This window comes from Brachyhypopomus gauderio, chromosome 17 (assembly GCF_052324685.1).
Source record: "Brachyhypopomus gauderio isolate BG-103 chromosome 17, BGAUD_0.2, whole genome shotgun sequence".
Taxonomy (NCBI): domain Eukaryota; kingdom Metazoa; phylum Chordata; class Actinopteri; order Gymnotiformes; family Hypopomidae; genus Brachyhypopomus; species Brachyhypopomus gauderio.
In genome coordinates, this window is record NC_135227.1 from 9496413 (window position 1) to 9509463 (window position 13051).

Consider the following 13051-nt stretch of genomic DNA (forward strand, 5'->3'; position numbering starts at 1 on the left):
TTTGGGTGGCATACACCAGCATACAGTCCGTCTGTCAAAGATAAGAACAAAACAGGTGCTTTATAAATTGGGTGGGCTGTATTTCCTCTGAAAGGCTTTTGCAGATTAATGTTTGTGATTGAGAGTTTGCATGTCCAGTTTATTGGGTGCCTGAATATTTCCCAGAAGTGAGCAATGAAAGGACTGTAATATGGGTCAGGCTACTGTGTTTATACCCCTCCTCCTCACTGTGTTTATACCTCTCCTCCTCACTGTGTTTATACCTCTCCTTCTGACTGTATGTATACCCCTGACTGTGTTTATACCCCTCCTCCTGACTGTGTTTATACCCCTCCTCCTGACTGTGTTTATACCTCTCCTCCTCACTGTGTTTATACCTCTCCTCCTGACTGTGTTTATACCTCTCCTCCTGACTGTGTTTATACCCCTCCTCCTGACTGTGTTTATACCCCTCCTCCTCACTGTGTTTATACCTCTCCTCCTGACTGTGTTTATACCTCTCCTCCTGACTGTGTTTATACCTCTCCTCCTGACTGTGTTTATACCCCTCCTCCTGACTGTGTTTATACCCCTCCTCCTGACTGTGTTTATACCCCTCCTCCTGACTGTGTTTATACCTCTCCTCCTCACTGTGTTTATACCCCTCCTCCTGACTGTGTTTATACCCCTCCTCCTAACTGTGTTTATACCCCTCCTCCTGACTGTGTTTATACCTCTCCTCCTCACTGTGTTTATACCTCTCCTCCTCACTGTGTTTATACCCCTCCTCCTGACTGTGTTTATACCCCTCCTCCTGACTGTGTTTATACCTCTCCTCCTCACTGTGTTTATACCCCTCCTCCTGACTGTGTTTATACCCTTCCTCCTGACTGTGTTTATACCCCTCCTCCTGACTGTGTTTATACCTCTCCTCCTGACTGTATGTATACCCCTGACTGTGTTTATACCCCTCCTCCTGACTGTGTTTATACCCTTCCTCCTGACTGTGTTTATACCCCTCCTCCTGACTGTGTTTATACCTCTCCTCCTGACTGTATGTATACCCCTGACTGTGTTTATACCCCTCCTCCTGACTGTGTTTATACCTCTCCTCCTGACTGTGTTTATACCTCTCCTCCTGACTGTGTTTATACCTCTCCTCCTGACTGTGTTTATACCCCTCCTCCTGACTGTGTTTATACCCCTCCTCCTGACTGTGTTTATACCCCTCCTCCTGACTGTGTTTATACCTCTCCTCCTCACTGTGTTTATACCCCTCCTCCTGACTGTGTTTATACCCCTCCTCCTAACTGTGTTTATACCCCTCCTCCTGACTGTGTTTATACCTCTCCTCCTCACTGTGTTTATACCTCTCCTCCTCACTGTGTTTATACCCCTCCTCCTGACTGTGTTTATACCCCTCCTCCTGACTGTGTTTATACCTCTCCTCCTCACTGTGTTTATACCCCTCCTCCTGACTGTGTTTATACCCTTCCTCCTGACTGTGTTTATACCCCTCCTCCTGACTGTGTTTATACCTCTCCTCCTGACTGTATGTATACCCCTGACTGTGTGTGTACCCCTGATCATGACTGTGTGTGTACCCCTCCTCATGACTGTGTGTGTACCCCTGATCATGACTGTGTGTGTACCCCTCTTCATGACTGTGTGTGTACCCCTGATCATGACTGTGTGTGTACCCCTCCTCATGACTGTGTGTGTACCCCTCCTCATGACTGTGTGTGTACCCCTCCTCATGACTGTGTGTGTACCCCTCCTCATGACTGTGTGTGTACCCCTCCTCATGACTGTGTGTGTACCCCTCCTCATGACTGTGTGTGTACCCCTCCTCATGACTGTGTGTGTACCCCTCCTCATGACTGTGCTGGCAGTCTGCACACTGACAGGTTTCCCTCTTACTTCACCAAACAATCCTTGAAATGTTTCATCATTATTTATTTAATCACCTTTAATGTTTTCTCATAAAACACCTTTAAAAATGGGGTTAAGATATAGAGGTAAATGAGATGTAGAGTGTATGTGTGGGATTTTGTGGGAGATTGCGTGTATTTGTGTGATTGCGTGTGTGTGTGTGTGTGTGTGTGTGTGTGTGTGTGTGTGTGTGTGTGTGTGTGTGTGTGTGTGTGCGTGACAGCGCACAGTGTAGGTGAGGGAGGGGGGTTCAAAGATAAGATAATCCATAGTAAGGCATTGCTCCTCTGCCCTTGTTTGTCACTGTCATTGGACCTTTGTACCCAATATGTTTGCATTTAATTAAACAAAGCACACAACTTTACATCACTTCCTTGGCTATCAATATCACATCAGAATCGATTACCTCTTGCTTTTAAAAAAAAGAAAAAAAAGGTGGAAGAGAGAATGACATGGAAGCCTCCTGAAACTAATTAGTAGGACAACCGGACCGAATGAGTAATATGACATTAAGGCAGAAGCCCACACAGCGACTGGGCTGAGACAAAGACCACGGGCGATCAATCCAGCTTATTCTGTCAGCAAAACCACAGCGGGTCTGCTCTGCAGAGAGGAGAGGTTTGGTTCGTATTGTTGTTGAATCATGGCCCATTATTGTGTATTGTCTCCCACACTATAAAATTAGGCTTTCTGTTTGTATGTGTTCTCACCAGGCCCAATCCAACCTGCCTGGGTTGTAAGTGACACATATCACATCATAAAAAGCCCTTTTACAGGTTGAATAAACAGGCAGAACAGATGGTATCCATGACTTTACCATCCTTGAATGTCCTTCCTTAAATGTTATATATCGTTTCCACAACTTGGTCCTAAAGACCTTTTCCTTTGAGAGCTTCCTTGTTTATTCTTTGGTTGTGGTTCTAAATAAGGATCAGTGCCATACAATGTGAGGATTAGTCAACTGAGTCTTGCTGTTAGTCCCCCTCGAAGTACTGAGGATTCACGCCTCTCTCTGAAAGTGACATTTGGAATGATCTGTATTGTCATATAGACTCGTTTTCCGTTTCTTCGTTTTTTTTCACATCCTCCCCTTGTGTTCATCCATCCCTTGCGTCTCACTGAAACCCAGTTGGGTGAAGACGTCCCCAGCTGCGTGGACTGAGTGTCCTCCTCCGTCATCCTCCCTTTATTACCCCAGATATTGTCTCGTGTACCGTTCCTTCCGTTTCAATATTAGCCGTGTCTGTTGGCTCAGGCTGTTGATCTAGAGTTGCCGTTTGTCACCTGCAGGTAAACTGGGAGCACACTCTCACTATATGGGTCAAGTAGTGTGTTTGTGTAAAGAACGTGGCCATTGGTGTATCTCCTGCGCTGCGATGAAGAGGCAGGGCCATGTAGGCAGACGGGCCAACAGAACACTGCTCATCCCATTTCACTCTTTCCCCCCCCCCCCCCCCAAGACACCCGATGTTTCATTCAATGTGCTGATAAAATTACTGGAATGCCTAGATCGGTGGTTATTTTTCTGTCTGTTTTCCTTTCAATTATGCCACCATTGCTAAAAGAACAACAAGCAGTGTGCTTGTACTTACAGCATCAATCTTAGCCATTTCTAATTACTCTGCGTCTGACTTATGATTGTGAATGTTTGTATTATCGATCACTGCGAAAGATCCGAGGGCAACTTGTCGTCGCTTTCACGCCTTAAATCTGGCTTTTCCTCGCAGCAGCCAGCAGGGCCAGACGGAGGAGTGCGGTAGGAAGGAGGCTTCCGTCGGGGCCTCGCCCACCCGGCCTGAGCAGGGCCCAGGGAGGCCAGCACTGCTGGCTCAGGTGTGGCAACTGACTGCGGAGCTCCAGGACACACAGAACCAGCTGCACGTGCTCCGGGAGGCGGAGAGAACGGCCACAGAGAAAGTGCAGAAGTGAGTGCCGCCGTCAGAACCAACCGCAGAGCATCATGGGAGGATGCTTTTGTCATCACCTCATCGTGGACTTGTAGTGGGCTCAGAATGGCTTTTTACAGTCTCCTAATAGGTAGTTCTCTCTGTGGTCAATCAGTTCAATAAAGAGGTAACTGTCGGTTACACTTACACAGCAAAAATATAACACAAAAGCAGATCTTTTTAATTACATATATCCCAAGTAGCAGAGGAGTACCACATAAAGGTTTGTTAGCTGACCATGGAATAAAACTAATGTGGCAAACGGATTTAGATTGTAAACCTTATAGAGAGCCGTACTGGCATTCTTGCACATGTTTACTATTCTCTTACTTCTGGTCCTTAACACCTCTTCTCCCCCTAGATTTGAGCCATTACTCTGATTTCCATATTGACCATGGCTAGCTTCTGGGAGCTCATACTAGAGAGAGAGAGAGAGTTGTGTGTGTGTGTGTGTGTGTGTGTGTGTGTGTGTGTGTGTGTGTGTGTGTGTGTGTGTGTGTGTGTCTCATTCCCACCCACCCCCCCTCCCAAACTTCAGGGTTCCCCACGCAAAGTAAACACAGCTCGGCCTGCTGATCTATTTGCCCGATGAATTAACCAGCCAGGGGGTGGGGATACAAAGCTGAGGTTGCGCAAAACCCTGAGAGAATCACCCCCACCCTAACACCATCACCCCCACTACTACAATCACACGCCATCACCCCCACCCCAACACCATCACCCCCACTACTACAATCACACGCCATCACCCCCACCCCAACACCATAACCCCCACTACTACAATCACACGCCATCACCCCCACCCTAACACCATCACCCCCACTACTACAATCACACGCCATCACCCCCACCCCAACACCATAACCCCCACTACTACAATCACACGCCATCACCCCCACCCTAACACCATCACCCCCACTACTACAATCACACACATCACCCCCACCCTAACACCATCACCCCCACTACTACAATCACACGCCATCACCCCCACCCTAACACCATCACCCCCACTACTACAATCACACGCCATCACCCCCACCCTAACACCATCACACCCACCCCAACAACACCCCCACTACTACAATCACACACACACCAACGCCATAACTCCCACTACTACATTCACGCACCATCACCCCTCCAGACTATCACCCTACCACCGTATCACCCTCACTAGACTATCACCATATCATAAGCCCTTCACCCACCTACAACCACTACATTAACCCCCATCAGCACAGGAAAGAGCAAACTTTACCGGAATGTTTAAAGGGAGGTTGGGGGCATGTTAGGAGGGTTGTCCCTCTGAAATACCCCTCTTCTTAGGGCGTACTCACACTAGGCTCTGCGATCCGGGCCCGGGCACGGTTGCCTGCCGAAGCACGGTTCGTTTGGCTAGTGTGAGCGCTCCAACCGTGCCCGGGCCCGGATCAGTTAACCGTGCTCGGGCCCGCTTTGAAGAGGTGGGCCAGGGCACGATTCATGTGGACTCGGGCACGGTTCGCTTCTAGTGTGAGCGCTATCCGTGCCCGGGCCCGCTTGGTGCCTCGTCTGATTGGTTCATTTCGCTGGAACTCAAACATGACATCAGTGATGCGACGCTCACGTTAAACAGTCATAGCGGCAAAGCGATTAGCAGACAATCGTTGTGTTAAATTATCGATAAATCTGTGCTTGCACCGTGTTTCTGCACTCCCAAAACGACTCCAAAAATACAATAAAAAGAGAATCATGAGCTCTATAGTGTTGTGCGAGCGCGCTTTTTTTCCAAATAAAGCGGCGTTGTGATGACGTAAGCGTGCTCGGGCCGGGTTGCTGAAGCGAGTGTGAGTGCAGGCCAGCGGGGGAGTGGGGAGGGGGGATAACCGGGCCCCAGCACGGATCCAGCAAACCGTGCCTAGTGTGAGTACGCCCTTAGTCACATTATAGCTCACTCCTGCATACTCTTTAATGCCCCCTGCCCTGTGTACCCCCGAATGCCATGTGAAGTGTTTTCAGTACCTGACAAAAAGTATTTTTTTAATGTTTTGCTTGTAGACTTTTTTATTTTTGCCTTCCACATGTTTTGCCTTGATGACTCATGTGACTTGGCATGATATTGAGAAAAACAGTGACTTCTAATGTTGCCACTATAACTGTGTGTTAGTGTAGTCTGTCTGAGCCTTGGCCCTCATCTGTTCTGTACATGGCATGCTTCATTATGGTGTTCGTATCCAGTCTTTACGCACTGTTCTAACCGCCTTCTAACTATTAGTCATCTTTCTTTTCATAGTTATGTGTGCGTGTGTGTGCGTCACTTGTGTGTTTAGAGGCATGACCCAGTCGTGTCCACAGTACAAGGTTCATCTCTGTGTGAATCACGGTCACTGCTGAGCAGGGAACATCTATGTCACCACTGCTCTCTCCTGTTTTACTGGAAGCAGAAGGTAGTGAGGTCCTTCCGTTCTGAGAAGAGTCCTGTTATTTATTTCCCTGGAGCCTGAACCAGTGCCAGCATCCAGCATTAAGCTTGTGCACTGCCAGGCTCACAGCATCGTGGTCACACTCAGGACCAGAGGCTCTTTATTTTTAATCGCAGTCTACTTGCCAGAGAAGAGGCCTGTGGATGGGGGATTTAGCCGTGGCAGTACTGGGAGGAGGGGTGTGGTGGTATTGCACGGTAGAGGGGGAGGATTGGGTGGGTGACGGGGGCAGCAGCAGGGGCCGAGAGAGCCGAGTCAGACAGACTGGGGCAGCAGCGTCAGTGAGAAGGGCAGACACCGGGACAGGGTGGGGATTGTGAACTGCTCACACCTGAATGCTAGCTGACAGTCAGAGAGACACCCCATGCTCACTGGACTCTGGGAGGCTGTGGGAAGCAGCTGTGACGCGGGCTCCGTCGCACGGCAGTGAGAAGAATGCGGGTCTGGGGGCGGGCGGGCCGGGGCCCCCTCTGGGTTTTCCACAGGGAGGAGGAAGCCCTGGGTGAGCCCAGAATGTGGCACCTGAGTGCCGCCATTGATGGAGGCCTGAGCTGAACGTCTAATGACCCTCTGAATCAAACTTGGCCGTGAGAAGGACACAAAGGCCCCTTTTCATCACCGGGCGAATGTGCAAGGGAGCCATGTCTGAGTTGTCCTGTCAGGCCTGGGGCGTCCCGTCAGACCTGGGGCGTCCCGTCAGGCCTGGGGCGTCCCGTCAGACCTGGGGCGTCCCGTCAGGCCTGGGGCGTCCCGTCAGGCCTGGGGCGTCCCGTCAGGCCTGGGGCGCCCCGTCAAACCTGGGGAGTGCCTTAGCGTGGGCCTGACCGGTCTGTCTTCACCCCTGTCTATCTTCACCGCTGTCCGTTTTGTTGCGAGGTCTTCAGGACTCATTATTCAGTTAGGATTAGACGTGATAAAAACCCGAGGTGCAGGCAGCGAGGAGGCTTGGACGAAACACTGGCGAGTTTCCTGATGCCAATAGCGTTTTGAATTTATGCAAGGTCGCTGTTTACTATGTCTTATTCGAGCTGTAATTGTTGGTTTTGCGACTCCGTGAATTCTTAATCAGGAATTATGTGGGTTTTTTTTGTTGTTTCCCGCCGCCTCTTCCCTGGTGTGTGTGTTTGGGTTTAGTGGCCTCCCTCTGCAAACAGCGCTTTCCACATCCACGGCAGCACACAGGCACACCTTAGACGTGCTGCGGGAACGCCAGCCTGCTAATGGTGAAAACGTGATGGAGAGGCTAACAAATGTATTTAAGTTGTTAAAAAAAACATTGCAAGGCAAAGGAAGCAGTCGTCTGAGGGTTACAGGGAGGAAGAAAGGAAGTTTATAAATCGGCGTGTCTCTTTGTTTTTTGGCATGTGTGGAATATTTCACATACACAGATTGGCATGTTTGTAAATGTGTGCGTGATTATAATAGGTGACCTTTCTTGAATATTAGTGTTTTAGTCCTGTTGTATGTCCCTCTGCCTCAGTATTTTGATCGTCTGTGTGCACACACACGCACATACTCTCATGTGCATACATGGACCACAATACACACAGTGTGTAAGTGTCTGTGAATGTGTGTGAAATATACATGACCCAGTTGTTGTCAAGTCTGCCTGTGCAGTGAAACAGGTGGAGCCTGCTGAGGAAACGGGTCTTGGGTCAGACCACTCCACACCAGCACAAGAGCAGCAGCAACCTGGGCAAAGACGAGCTGCAGCACGCAGACTTTGCCACTCTTGCTCAGTGTTGATGCTTATATATGTCTGTGTGTGTGTGTGTGTGTGTGTGTGTGTATGTGCGTGCGCGTGCGTGTGTGTGTGTGTGTGTTTGTAGCTAGTTAATATTATACAATGAGTCATTTGTTAGAGGAGAACACACAAACTAACAAATGTCAAATTAACCATGTTAAAATGGGGCTTCACAGTACAGTGTTTTTAGGCTTCTTTTCGGTTACAAGGGCTCATTCATCTCGGACATTTTAGATTTTTTAAAATACTTGTACAAATACTTGTAAAATACTATGTACATTTTTCACACTTTTGTTTTGTTAATGTAGATGACTGTGTTATTTAGTTGAATATTGCTTGTTTTGTTTTGTTTTTTGTTTTTTTTTTTTTAACTCAAAAATCTTCCCCAAAAATCTCAATCCAATATTGTTGCTTTATTAAATCTACACCACCACCACTTATTATTGAGTGGTTGTTAATAGTGAATATCTGGAGAAAAAGCTCATGTGTGGCAGCCCTGCCAGCTCCTCCCCATTCAACTCTCACACAACGTAGGTCAACAGTCTGCTGCTCCAGCCATGATACATTACAGTCTCCTGTTCACCAGACAACAAGATAAAAACCTCTACTGTGGTGGATGTGTTAAGGGTTTTATGTTAGTAGGAGTAATGTGGTTGCTTTGATGGCATCTGTTCCTCCACCTACAAGAGGATCTGTATGTCCGAGATGGAGAACCACGCTAGCTCAAACTTTCTCCATCAATCCCCTCATCCTCTCTTCTTATCCTCTCTCTCTCTCTCTCTCTCTCTCTCTCTCTCTCTCTCGTCCTAGACTGGAACGCTTGGTAGACGTCCTGAGGAAGAAGGTGGGAGCAGGGAGTGTCCGTACTGTGATCTGACTGGACGGCGGGTGACCGGAGCAGACGGCCACATCTGGTGACCAGGCTGCTGTGTTTAACTCTGAGCAAACAGCCAAAGCCCAGCCTGGACAAACACGGGCTGGAAGTGAAGCCCACTCCCTCACCCAGCTCCACCATCACTTACAACCCCCACTCACATCTGACTGCTACAGTCACTCACTGATTCTCCCACAGACCAGCCATATCAAACTGCCTTCCACTCCTATTGTGAAGTATTCCATTTTTTTATACATTGAGCAGTGTTGCATAAAGGCACTGCAGGGTTGGTGAAATTGAGATATATATATATAGTGACATTTAATGGCTGATGCAATGGTCTCCCTCTTTTTTAAGAAGCCCTGTACAGTCATGTATCAATCTGCCCTAGGATTATGTTTAGAGAAAAATGTTTACAGACTCATTTCAGCTGCATCTGGGGTGTATTAGATATGTTTTTAAATGTCAATAAAGGGACACTCATTTGAACATTAACTGGTCATTAAAATATGTCAAGATGTGCATTTGTTTAAATGTTTACATTGTTTTTAAAAAAGCTAAATGTTTTAAACAAAAAGATCCTAAGATTTTTTTTGCAGATTTCAGAGTCAAACACCCAGTGGTTGCTTAGGCAATTCCTAGAATAACAAGGAAGTTGTGATGCAATGATTGCTACTGCTATTTATTTAATGTCACTGAAAATGTTTATTTGGATCAGGTGTTACTGAAGTACCCTGCCTCTGATGTAGGCTGTGGAAAACCTGATCACATGATCGGGTTAATTTTCAACCGGACAGGCTAATTGTTTGTTTTATTTGTTAAATATTGTTTAATATTGATTTATATCTGCCTAATTCAAGTCGGTTTAACAATATAACCCTCCCATTTACACTGACACGATTTCAGGTTTAATTTAGACCTCATTTAAAAATATTTTTCATGTTAATTGTGGACACTGCTGAACTGCGTATCAATTAATTTTATCACATCACTTGTACACTATATACCTGCCAGTATTATTAGGCTTATTCATTGTTTATTTAATTGTAAATAATGCCTTGGATTTTCCAGACTTTGTGCTAGAAAGTTTGTGGTGTGACGGGCGCTCATTTTCCGCCGTGGGGGACCTTTACACAGGCCTTCTGGTCATTTACAAACATGAACCGGTCCGGAGAGATCACCCGACCTTTGCCAAACACTACATACCAAACAATTATATTGGCATCATTTACATTTCACTTTTCTGATATTGACGGCTTCACGCTCGCGAGTCCTGCACGCCAACTTGGCCCGCGCCTCGTCTGAGTTCAGCAGCGGTGTCTCGTGCTCGTGAGCGTGATCGATTATGTACTCAGACACGTTGGATGATGCACCATCATCCCGGAGTGTGAATAAAGGAGGACATGTTTGGGGGGGGGGGCGCGAGCGTGTAGACGTCTCCATCAGCGGTTACCGTGGAGATGGCGCAACCTGGGTGTCCGCGCGGCTCGTCCCACACGCCCCCTCACGGAGTTTCGTTTTTAATTTGGCTATCCAACTTTCCAGTTTTTTTTTCAAACCAGTAAAAAAGAGAAAGTTGAAATGATTTCATTTTATCTCGCATCAAACGTGAGTCCTTTCGGGACAAACGCAGTTTTGATGTCTAAGTCCGTCCTTTGACAGGCTAGGTTATCCCTCCGTGTGTAGGCGCGCGCCTGGGTGTGTTGGGCCGTAACTAAAGCCAATCCCGATTATCCTCCCTAAAATCGGTAGCACGATGACCGGACTACAAAACAACTTTTTATACGCTTTAATTAAAACCGTGTTTCGACAGCCCATGTTGAATGACCCTCTGAGAAAAGCATGACTGATCCCGTTGCTATAACGACACCAAATATTTCAAGCCTTTCTCGTTTTTAATCCCTCCTCCTCTTCTCAATCGGACACTGCAGGTTACTTATAGTCCACTATCAGCCATTAGCCTTCCTGAAATAAAACACTGTCCTAATTACTGTTACGGCAAACGACCTCACCACTGTTCATCAGGTTTTTTCACCCGCTTTTAACCCTGGTTTTTTATTTATTATACTAATGTGTCCCTTGCACTATATTAATCTAATCCAGCTCCTCCGGTTTTGTTGTTATTGTGTTGTTATACACGACTCGGTGACACCCTCACAGTTCATCAGTTTATTTTACACACCTGCATTATAATGTCCAGTGGCCAGTTGGATCTCTGAATTCGGCTACATTATGTAAAATTTGGATAGATTTTTTCCATATTTAAAGAATTACGCACTAGGGTTAAAATCCTCCCAGTGGTGTGCCCATGAGACAGCTCCAACTGGCAGTTTTCTCTGTAGTCTGTGAATTTCAGGAGGATAATGAAGACAGAAAACAGGGCTCGAGTAGGGGACCACCAACCTGACACGGCCGATGCATATTAGGGGGGCACAAAGCCCTAATAAACTTCTCCCGTATAATTTTAATGGCAAACCAGCTGCTTCTAAAGCTGATTTCGGATAGAGATCTCTCCCTCTTCTCCCTCGGCCTTTCAAAGCTGCTTTCTTTCGTGTGTGATTCTGGAGGGGTACTGCTTTGCTCTTTTCGTTGGCCAAGCACAATTGTGTTATTGGAGATAATTAATTCAATCCCCATCAAAAGGTATTAGAAGCGCCTTGGCCCTGTAGTGGCTTTCTAAACTAAGAATGAAAAGACGGAGAAGAAGGGCCTACGGGTAGGCCCGCTGATGGCTGCTTTTGAAGTAAAGGGCCCTGCGCATTGTTGTCGAAATTTTTGTCCATAAGGCTAAAGAAAGCGCCAGAGCTTTTGATGGGGTAACGAGAAATACCACATAAGTTGGAAAACAAGGCTTTACTCAACCCTCCGGGTTGGACACTGCCCGCTGATAACATATGTTGCGCATTAATAAAGGCTGATCGGTTTCATTGAATTGATTTCTGCACGGAGGAAGTAAGATAAGGAATAATTGTATGTTATGACAATCATTAGAAATTAATAAGAACATCTAGTCCAGTTTAATTTATTTAAGATATATAGGCCTACATGCAGTCATCATCGTCATCGTTCTCATTAATAGTCGCTACTAATAGGCTAGTAAAAATAATAAAACGTAAATAATAATCTATTATCTGTGTCTAATGTAATTAGAAATTATAGAAAGTAAACTAAGCCCTGTAAACTACCAAATGCCTTAAAGATTTGATAGCGCAAAGGGCAATTATGTTGAGTTATAGCAATTGGATATTTGTTTTGAAACCAAATGTATGGTATGTTACGGTATGTACATTATCAGCTATTACACATGATCATCACGATCAAAAAATCATTGAGCAATTTTAAGTGGCTTCCTGTGAACAGCAAAAAATCTAAAAATCCCTTGCGTGTTCCTTTGATAAACAAGTGAATAATTTCACAAACTGTGACAAATTCACATTTCATGCGAACAGGCGCACGGAATACGAGGACTTCATTGTCTTTTTAGACTCCACATTTATCTGGTTTTAAGACTATTTTTATACAATAAAACGTATGCATTATTGAAATTGACAGTTTCAAGTATCCACAAAGGCATATTGCATAGTTATATAAATATATAACCCACGATTTAGAGGAAGCAGACTAAATACTTGACAGAAATAACTTCCGCGGAGTACGATATGCTCTGGTGTTTATAAAATAGTCAACTGCTGATATGAGTGCGCCTAATATTGACTACTAACAAGACGTCTAAAAAGAAAGGAGTATCCAAATTTTACTACTGTATACTAAAATGTAGCATACTTTAAATCACAACACATATTTATTGTCTTAATTTTTCTTAAATGTGGAGACTGGTAACCTATATAAAATGCAATTTTAATTTCCTAAAACATGGACCTCACGGTGAATATAATTAAAAACAAACAACAACAAAACTAGGGCAACAAAAACTCTGAAAAGAAAAAAACACCACACACAAAATAAATTATTATTTCATTTCTTATATTAAAATTATTTTAAAAAAATAATATAGTTAATTTAACATCGTGTATCATTTATTACTCGATTCCCCATTTTATACATATGGATTTTTAACCACACAAGTTGTATATTTTTGTACCTATGATTA

General features: G+C 45.5%; 1 protein-coding gene across 5 annotated transcripts in view; it reads left to right on the top strand.

Moving 5' to 3' along the window:
- mipol1 (mirror-image polydactyly 1) overlaps positions 1-9461 on the top strand; it is a 48222-nt gene extending 38761 nt beyond the window's left edge. For 3 of the 5 annotated variants that reach the window (XM_076978684.1, XM_076978685.1, XM_076978687.1), the window contains 2 exons: positions 3639-3836; positions 8877-9461. In XM_076978684.1, coding sequence (XP_076834799.1) covers positions 3639-3836; positions 8877-8943 — 265 coding nt within the window. In that variant the 3' untranslated portion in view covers positions 8944-9461. The remainder of the gene's footprint in view (positions 1-3638; positions 3837-8876) is intronic. The other 2 variants (XM_076978686.1, XM_076978689.1) reach the window with 2 other exon arrangements.
- Positions 9462-13051: the final 3590 nt, after the last annotated feature.